Consider the following 10,396-nt stretch of genomic DNA (forward strand, 5'->3'; position numbering starts at 1 on the left):
TTTTGTAATTGTAATTTAAAAATACAAGTTTAAAAAAAAATTACGAATGGTATTTTTTTAATCCAAATTTTTATTATAATTTAGGATGAAAATTAAATCTAGACAAAAAAAAATCAAATAATTTTTAAATTTATAATAAATTTAATGGTATCTCTAACCACACTATTACTATATTGAATTCTTTTTCGAGCGAGGGATTAGATCATTGGTTTGGATTTTAATAGTTAGGATTTAGTCTCATCAAATTAGTGGATGGTTTTATTTTATTTTTATAAATGGTAAATACGAGAAGATCCAAACCATTGATTTTGAAATAAATGGCTTGAAATTTCTTAGCTAATAAACCATGTAGGAAAGTAGTATTTTGTTCTCTACAAGATCACCTTTACAGCTTAGCTTGATGTTCTAGAGTGAAATACCGTGTCTACCACAACAATAGACCAAGCCCCTCTTTGGAATTATGTTTTGAACAGGATGAGTTGTTTATGTTTACTTTTTTATATGGTTCTAGATTGCTTTAATATATTAATATTAATTTTTTAAAAATATTATTTTGATATATTTTTGAGTAAAAAATTATTTTAAAAAAATCATTATTACATTTTTAAATATAAATAAAATAAAATTTCATTCCATTTATTCACATGCACATTAATAACCTTTTATTCATCCAACCTATATTTTTTGTCAGAAGTATTTTGGTTAAATAAAACTTTAACAATTTGTTTCTGTGACTTAATATAAAGACATAATTTTAAAACGAAACAAGATTTATGCATTCTCTATTGACTTAATTTAGAAATGTACAGTATTTAGCTTATTATTTTCTAACAACAAAGGAACGCCTAATCTGAATGTTATATACCTTTCCCGACAAAAAATAAAATAAAATAAAATCCTAAACTAACAACGTTAAACTCCGAGAGCATAATCATATAATGGAATTTATTAAGAGTATAATTAATATTACTATATTAATCATTCAAGAGTATAATAACCAATAAAAAATGTTTTAAAAATGGGTACTTTAAAACATTTCATGGATTTACTCCCTTCCATACTTTAAATGAATTACATTGATTAATGATAATTAATCTTATCTGCTAGGCTGGGCTTTCGGATGGTTGTTTGAGAGCTCTGGGTTTAACTCTGCTGAACTTTCTGTTTGTTTCTCCATATTGGGCTCAAGCCCTTGCACTTATTATTATTTTATTTTGTTGAAAAACTGAGGAAAACTTTCCATTAATCAAAGTGTCGAAGACGATAAAATATAAAAACCCAGCAGGGGAGCACGTCTTTGTTTCCATACCTAACCTATGGGGCTTGTTCATAAAATTTGCATGCGATGATGGCCTAGCTAGTCACCAGGATCCGGGGACCATGCGGTCCACATCTCAATTGTTTTGAGTACGACAGGTGGCCGTGACTCGTGAATTACAAAGACGTTCATAGAGGTGCTGGGCTGATAGTACGGTTCACCAGCACACACTGAGACAGGTTGGGGGGGATTCCAGATTCTATGAAAGATGGTAATTAGAGCCGTGAATAAAGATTTTTTAAAAAATTATAAATTTTTTTTTCTTGTGTATTGACAAGTGATGCTTGAGTAATATTCATTGTTTTGTATTTGAGATTTTTTATTAAATAAGGACAAATTTCATTTCATTACCGAGGCTTTGAATTACTGTACGCATTATCTATATGCTCTCGTCGGCTCTGTGGATGGGATTTACTTGGGATGGGAGAGTAAACGTTAGCAGATCAGTTTCTTAACTCGGTGACATGAACGCAGAAGTAAAACTGATGCTATATATAACCAGAAGAACATCCGACATGATCCAAGAGCATCGGTCTCATGGACGGATGGAAGCTGTCGACCACTCGACCTCTGTATCCACCCATATCGAAGCACAGAATTTCTTACACTTCCATCGACAGGGCTTTTATATGGCCCTGTTAATGCTACGGGGCAGGGATGGCCGTAGAAGATAAATATAACACGGATAATATCACACCGGAGGTGAGACTAATTTCTATATTTTTTCCAGTTCAATAATCTTTCGCGTCAAATAAATCTATGATGACATGGGTGTGCGTTTAAAAAAAAAAAGAAGGAAAAAAGAGAGAGTGAAAACAGCTTCGCTACACTTTCTACACACCTTTTGCCCGACAAATAGCACAATAATCGAACACTGAGAACTTTGGACGGTGTAACGATCTCAATCCTTCACAGACAAGCATTTCCACGAGATAAATGGAAGCAACATAAACATAGAGACAAAAAGAGGAAAGGAAGAACACTAAATATATTTTTTTATTAACCATAAATATTCGGGTTAGTTTATACATTTTTGATTAATTCTCTAAAATTTTAAAATTAATAATTATATAAACACCTGTTACTCGAACCAATAATTTAAGATGTAACTAATTGAACTACAGCAGTAGCACTCAAGTAATCTTTCACATGCCACTGATGTATCACACAGCCTTTTCAAAGCCATGTGGCGAGCAAGTGGAAACAATATCACAATTTTATTCGAGCAAGAGATTCTCTTTTAATAATACACTTGTTCCCTCCCTGCTCCTTGACGCACGAATATTTAATCACATAATTAGCATATGATTCATTGCTTTATGGCATTGATAGTATTAACGCACATATACAGAATGTCTTTGAAGGGATATGGACTGTTTTTCACATGGCCAGCATCATTAACTGGGACAAAATATAGATCATAGATGTCTCTGCTGTCCCGGCCTAACAGATCTTCCAAATCTTTCTTCAAATTGAGTGAATTATCACTGCCATTCATGTTCTTGATGTTTTGTTTCGAGGGCAGACTGAGCCGGCAGACCAATTTGTCGATTAGGACGATACCTTTTTTAAAAAAACTTAATTAAACCTATAACAGCGAAATTACTGGCTATATAATTTGATCCAAATTTAATTTTAAGTTACATAGGATTGCAAAATCTCACTGATTATTTGAATTCTTAATTTCTCTCGCAGTTTTTAATAAAAAAAAATTTATTTTAAATTTTCTTTCTTCTAACTAACTTGCACATGTTTGGTTTTTTTTTTTAAATTAATTTTTAAAGCGTTTTTAAATTGTTATGATATATTAATTTTAAAAATAAAAGAAATATTAACTCAATGTATTTTTAAATATATTTAAAAAAAATAACAATTGTGATTACAATAATAAATATGATTGTAAGGCGTGTATATTCTTTTAAAAAATTCAATACTTGGTGTGTTTTGCATGTGGATTCTAGCTAGAGCAAAATGTATCAAACCCGTGTACAATGAGAGTTTAGAATATCTTACCATCTTGTACTTGTGTTTCTGCCAAGGATCAACGTGCTAATAAATTATTCAATGCTAGCAGTAACTGCGCGCTTAAACATCACAGAGGTTAGACAAGGGAAATGAACAAGCCTTGAAGGGATGGTGTTTCCCCGATACAAACACCTGGTCAAACATTCACATGCTATCTTTTTGCATGTACAACATAGCATGTGAATGCCAACTAATCTTTTCACCAGTAAGAATTATTCATTTTTCTATTTGCAACCTAAATTTAATACTCGTGAGAAAGGTGGGCATGCCATGAAATCAATATTGTTCATGCACTGATCACTACAAGCCAAGAGGCTTCGCTGTCCTTGCTGATTAACAGTACTGTAAAACACGATTTAATTTCTTTTTTTCAGTTTCTGTCTTTAATGCATGTACTTGATTTAGTTGGAAGAAGCAATTGAATTCCAAGAGAAATACGTACCAAGAAGAAAAAGGATGCGGGCATTGAAGAAAGAAGCCCATATTTTCGCCATGGATTGAAACATAAACTTTGTGTACTTTGATACTGCAGCAGCAGTTTCGTTGTAATGCCAGCCACAGGTTTTCCACTGGGATGTTTTAAACACAAAAAATGATGGATCTAACAGTTTTAAAAAATTATTTAGAAGTAAAAAGATTGAATTTATACCAGGAGTGATTAACTTACTTTGTTAAAATGATTCTCCTAACCAAAAAGAAGGAAAAGAATTCAAATGACGGGTCTCAAAATTCCTTCAAATCCATTCAAAGGCATAAAATTTCCATGAGATCTACTTCTAACATAACATCTCCCTAACCAATTCTGAGTATAGCATCTGAGCTATTGGCAGTAGAATACAAACAAAGGCAGGAGGTAATCTCCGCATTAATGGGCCTATCTCCCCAACAACAGCTCTCATTCTTGCATCATTATCGCTTAACAGTGTCTCCAGTACAGGGGTTTTGAAAGCAACCGGACCCCTGCCCTATTAGAGGTGGGTGATGATAATGAAATAAGATGACTTCGTTACTAGTCTTTGGAATCAAGGTAACCTTCACTTGGGATCGTGGAAAAAAACACTCTGCAAAAAAGATGGTGAAAGAATCAACCAGCAGGGACAGGATAAGCATGTGCAACCCTCACTGCACAACTCCGAGGACCCCACAATCCCTCAGGATGATACAAGTTCTAAATTCCATGACCCAAGTGGACAATTCCCCCCAGCCTGAGATGAGTATTTTACAAGGATTCTGCATGTTCTTTACCCATTTTCACATGGTCTTCTGCGCCTCTCTTATTTCTTAATAGACAATGTAACAGGGTCTGAAGTTACCAATAAACCCTTTCAGTCCTTCATGGCGGCTACGCGAGAACGAGCCTTACCTGCAGGGACATGATTGGCATCTAAGAAATTCCATCAAAGGCAAGGAATCTCTGCCTATAATCTTCCAGGAGGAAGGTAAGTGGGCAAACCGGGAACGTCATCTGCTTTTATTATCCCTCGCAAATCTTACTTAATAAGCCACAGCACACGCCCTCGGAAAATGGTATTTACAGCAAGTGAAAAATAATAAAACAGTAAGAGTTAGGCTGTCAAAAGAAGGGTGCAATTACAGCCGGACCATTATGGTGTTGAAAGCAATAAATGACAAGTAGACAGGATAGACTAGAGAGATCTGAATCTCATTTGTTGCTTTCTTATATGTTCTTGCTCGGGTGATAAAATGACACCTTAGACGGAATTGACAGAGATGGGGAAGCCAGGCAAATGGCTTAGAAGTTTCTTGACAGGGAAGAAAGACAAGGAGAAGGGAAAGGGTACAAGTAATCAGAATTCCACACCTAGTATTGAGAATCCGGTGACTCCAATTTCGATCCCACCAACTACTGCGAAAGAAAAAAGAAGATGGAGTTTTCGCAGGTCATCAGCCACAGCAGCTGCTCCCAAGGACTCGAATTATACAGAACCAACTGCCACCACACAACCAGCTGCAGTGCAGGACACGTTCGATTCAGAGAGTGAACAGAAAATGCATGCCATGGCTATCGCAAACAAAGAGGCTAAAGCCATAAAAATTCAATCAGTCTTTCGATCTTATCTGGTATGCAATTCTTGAATTTCCCATCGATTCTTATCTGGTGAATGTATCAATATCAAGACTGAAATTATAAAAACCAATGCCTCATGAATGAAACTGATGGATCGGTTGATTGGTTTTGGTATTTTTAACAGGCAAGAAAAGCATTGCGTGCATTAAAAGGCTTAGTGAAGTTACAGGCACTTGTAAGGGGTCACCTGGTGAGGAAACAGGCAACTGCCACTCTCCGGTGCATGCAGGCATTGGTGAATGTACAGACTAGAGCTCGGGCTCAGAGGATCTGGATGAATGAAGACGTAAATCCCAGCCAGAGGCAATCAATCCACAGAAAATCGACTCAGGAGAACAGGATTAGGCATACAAATTATGTAAGGATTCTTTCCTTCTATTCAGTTCATGCCTTGTTTTTCTATCATCAAACAGAGGAGCAATCCATTCATTTGACAAGGATAGAGTCAGATCACCTCATAAATGGAAAACTTAATATTCCATGTCATGCTTAAAAACATGTTTCTTAACCATAATCTTTCCATCCTGTTCAACAGTAGTTGTAAATGAAAAACAAACGAAACTTTCATAATCTTAATTTAAAAAAATAATGCCATGTGGTATTAAGAGTAATAAAAATATTCCTAGTAGCAGAACAGTATCTTTCCTTTATTCTTAGTGCTTTGCCAACATCTCTCCAAGACGCAACTATCTAAAATTTTCTCCTCCTCCTTTTTAAGGAAACGATATATATATATACTTCGTCAACGGAAAGCATATTTAACTAAGTCATTCACGTAGGGCAAAATTAGTACTTTGAAACCACTGCGAGTAATCTGCAATTCGGTTTTGGTACGTGTAGGAGAATGAAAGAGTCATGGAAGAGAACATCAAGATTGTGGAGATGGATGTTGGAGAATCAAAGGGAAGTATAAAGAGCAGAAATAGCTACTCACACCATCCACAAGCAGATCGAGCAGAGCACAGATTCTCCACACATTCTGCCCCAAATCATGCATACTCGAGGCAAGAGAACTACCAGGTCTCTCCAGCTCCATCAGCTCTAACAGATATGAGCCCCAGAGCCTGCAGTGGGCATTTTGAGGACTATTCCTTCAGCACAGCACAAAGCAGTCCCCAGTACTACTCTACAGTGTCAAAACTTGATCCATCAATAATTCCATTTGCCTTTCCAAGGCCAGAGTACGCCGAATCCCTGTCCTATGACTACCCATTTTTTCCAAATTACATGGCAAACACGGAATCATCCAGGGCCAAAGTTCGGTCACATAGTGCACCGAAACAAAGGCCAGACTCATTTGAGAGGCAACCAAGCCGGAGGAAGGTATCGATAGAGGGAAGGAATGTCCCAAGGGCAGTGCGGATGCAGCGGTCATCTTCTCATGTTGGAGCCACTGCTCAAAACTATCAGTATCCATGGTCAATTAAGCTTGACAGATCATCCGTTTCACTTAAAGACAGTGAGTGCGAATCCAACAGTACGATGCTCACGAGCACCAATTACTGCAGATCTCTTGTTGGATTTGAAGTGAGTATGAGCCATCCTTAAATCACAATATACAAATCACAAGAAAAAAACACTAGACAAAGTAAATATATCAAACCGGTGATATTAGATGATTGGTTGATAGAAGTTGAATATAAGAGGATTTGGTGTTAAAAGGTTGATATTACTCCAAATCTAACTAGTTGAACCTCTTCTTAACCTGCAGGTTCATCGAAATAGGTACTAACAGTGCACTAGCCAGCCATTGCTACTCAGTATGTCGTGTGCCCCCAATAAAATAACACATGCAAACACTATGCAAGGAAGAAACTGAAGAAATTTAAATGTTCTACGCAGAAAGCTGCTGGATTGTTGTTCAACTTTTAATTCCTCTTCACTGTAGTGTCAAGGTGGAGTACAGTGTCGGAAACCCCTGTATGTAGAGTCGTCTTCCTTTTTCTTTTTTTCCATGAACGTGTTCCTTAATCCTTGGAAGGCAAAGACAGCTAACGTGCAAGCATTGCAAATTAAATGCTGGGAGGGGGACACTCAGTTTAACTTTTTAAATTATAATGTTAATGTGTTCACAGAAATTTATTTGAGAGTGAGTTCTTTTTATCCCCAGATGGTCACTTGTTTTGTGCTTGTGATTTCATACTAATCCTGCTCATGCCATTCATTTCCTGGAAATTAGGACATAAATAACTATCTAATCATATAAAAAAAATGCAAAACAAAAATATCACTCGATTCTCAACAGTAATCACATACAAAAAATAAATGATAAATTAACAAGCTGGTAAACAAGGCTAGGTAACTACGCGTAACCTGCAGAGCAATTATGAAAAACCGAACTGTCACCGGACTAAATAAATGTTCAATAACACATAGAAACAAAAAACACTGGATGGTGGCCTGGGAAATGTACACTACCACTTTCCCCCGACAAAAGCAGTGTTTAATTCCATGCCTAAAATCACCCATCCGTGGAAAAATATGGATGGAATAAAGGCTCGGACTCTTACGGGTGTGTTCCTCGAGCACAACTTCACATAGATCACGTAAGTTACGGCCAACACCGTGCTGAAGCCGTGTTGCATGAAAATAAATATTGTGATAGGTTTTATTTTTAAAATTAATTTTTATTTGGGGAGAATATTATATTAATTTTTTATAAATATATTTTTTAATTATTTTGATGTACTTATAAAAAATAAAAAAATTATGTGCTGTGCTCCCTTTTTTCTTCATTTATAAATGACAAGAAAACATTAAAATAGAAAATTAAATACACAAGAGAAAAAAAAAAAAAAACAAAGAAAGGAGGAGGAGGAAGAATACATTTGGATACATCATATGCTCTGGAAATGAAAAGCCTATATATGGCTTTAAGCCATATATCAACAGTAATCACATACAAAAAAGAAGTGGGCTTTAAAATGAAACCACTTATTCTTTTATCCTGGGCTAGCATATATTTTCTCACAAAGCCCAAAACACAATAGAAAAGCCTATATATGGCTTTAAGCCAGTCTAGAAAGCCTGCCCTATGCGAAGAAAGAATCCAGATGCTCATCAGGATAAGACAAGTGGGCCCCTTACAAATCTTTTAATCGGAGAACCTAAAGTTAAAGTGTTGTTGATGCCCGGCTTTCTATCCTTCCGCTGCTATAGTAAAAATTATCATGTAAAGATAGTGTTTGGTTATTGTTTTAAAAGAAAAATGATACAGATGATGAAGATAGACATATATTTGATTGAAGAAATAAATATAAATATAAATTTGTTTCTTGGATAATTTTAGAGTGAAATTATATATTGTCAAAACAGTAAGTACAAAGAAACTAAGTCTCCAAATATAATACTTATAAATCTTTATTCTTATAATATAATTCTAAAAAACTCTTAATTTTAAAATTATTCAACTAAAACATATAAATATAAAAATAATTATTATATATATAGTTTTTAAATCCACTCAAAGGTCGATACGAGGCAAGAGTTAGATTTTTATGTTAATCCAAGTCAATATAAAAATAAAAATATTTATTATTATATTTTTAAAATCCAATTTGATGATTGACTCAATATAAGGTTCGAGTCACATATCAAAAGAGTCAATATAAAAATAAAAATAATTATTATCATCATTTTAAAATTTAATTTCAGAATCAAATCGAGATAAGATTTATGTCACAAGTCAAAGGGTTTAACTCAATATTTTTTTAAAAAAACAATAATAATAATCCAAACAATCTTGTTTTGATAAAAAAAAATTAAAAAAAAATTATTGAGTTTTTTATCTATGTTTTATCTTGAGTTAACTTGAGCTTTTGACCTGATCATGTTAAGTTAATCTTTTCTCTATTTTTTAAACTCAGACTAATTCAAGCATCACGAACGCTTAGGTTTCGAGTCAACTCGCTATATCAATTCTAGTTTTAGAACTAGGGTTATTACAGTATTATTAATTTTAATACTCAATATAAACTAAAGCAAAAAAATAATATCTAATTATTTTTTAAAATATGTAAGTTCAATAATTATATATATCAAGAATAAAATAATTTTTTTATATCTTATTTTGCATTGTTCACCTAACTAAACATGACACAGAGACATAAATAATCATTTTATATTTTACACCATTATCAAATACAATTATATTTTTATCCTTTTATTTTATCTTATCTTTTTAATTTTATAGTCTTTATATTTTCTATTCCGAAACAATAACTAAAATAAGGACACGTAGTAAAACAATCTTTTGGTGGCAAGAGAAGCTTTTCAATTTCTCTCTAATCAATACAAACAATTTTAGTTGTTTAGGTTAAAAACTAGCTGATATATGTTACAATTTTTTTTAAAAAAGAATTACAATAAATTACTCAAAAGTTTATTAGAAGCATGAGATTTAATATTATATATATAAACGAGGAGCACAAATTCTAATTAATGAACCGTTGGTGTTGTGGTGATATTTAGAAAGTGGAAAGCAATCAGATTCAAAATCTAAAGATAAAAGAGAAGAATTTTATAGATATGTAGGGTACTGGAAGCATAATGTAATTAATTAACTGACATTTCCCTTGGTGCTGTGACAACAAGTCATCAATTTCCAATTCTTTATGCCTTCGGTTGCTTATTAAATTTGTACAGAACGTGATTCTCCTCCACCGTATCAATGATTTGACACAAGCTTATTATCGGAGCCAAGAATATTAATATTTATGCATGTAAAAGGAAGGAGATTATCTCTGTGAGAATCCTCAATCTCCTAATTAAGGTCAGCCATGGACCTTCCAATCTTCTTACGTGGTGCTGGGCACCATCTGAATCCAAAAAATAAAATAAAATCTCCATGACATCATTACCAGGAGCTGTTCAAGGGTCTGAGAGAGCAGAGATCCCCATCTGCCAAGCATTTTTGAAGATGTGATGTTTCTTTTGCATAACCAATCAAATGAAAGAGGTATCTA

General features: G+C 34.1%; 1 protein-coding gene across 1 annotated transcript; it reads left to right on the forward strand.

Annotated features, from left to right (window-relative positions):
* Positions 1-4,547: 4,547 nt before the first annotated feature.
* Positions 4,548-7,519, forward strand: LOC105130023 (protein IQ-DOMAIN 14-like). The gene is made up of 4 exons (XM_011032337.1): positions 4,548-5,425; positions 5,557-5,790; positions 6,273-6,959; positions 7,144-7,519. The coding sequence occupies exons 1-4, from the start codon at positions 5,075-5,077 to the stop codon at positions 7,162-7,164; spliced, it is 1,293 nt and encodes a 430-aa protein (XP_011030639.1). The 5' UTR covers positions 4,548-5,074; the 3' UTR covers positions 7,165-7,519.
* The last annotated feature ends 2,877 nt before the right edge of the window (positions 7,520-10,396 follow it).

Source organism: Populus euphratica, unplaced genomic scaffold (genome assembly GCF_000495115.2).
Source record: "Populus euphratica unplaced genomic scaffold, PopEup_1.0 scaffold17.1, whole genome shotgun sequence".
NCBI lineage: Eukaryota > Viridiplantae > Streptophyta > Magnoliopsida > Malpighiales > Salicaceae > Populus > Populus euphratica.

What these genes read in the sequence shown, in the direction of transcription:
- LOC105130023 (XM_011032337.1), top strand. Translation starts at nt 5,075, where the DNA reads ATGGGGAAGCCAGGCAAATGGCTTAGAAGTTTCTTGACAGGGAAGAAA. An exon ending in GGATTAGGCATACAAATTAT is followed by an intron (nt 5,791 to 6,272) that starts GTAAGGATTCTT and finishes TGGTACGTGTAG; the next exon opens with GAGAATGAAAGAGTCATGGA. An exon ending in GATCTCTTGTTGGATTTGAA is followed by an intron (nt 6,960 to 7,143) that starts GTGAGTATGAGC and finishes CTTAACCTGCAG; the next exon opens with GTTCATCGAAATAGGTACTA.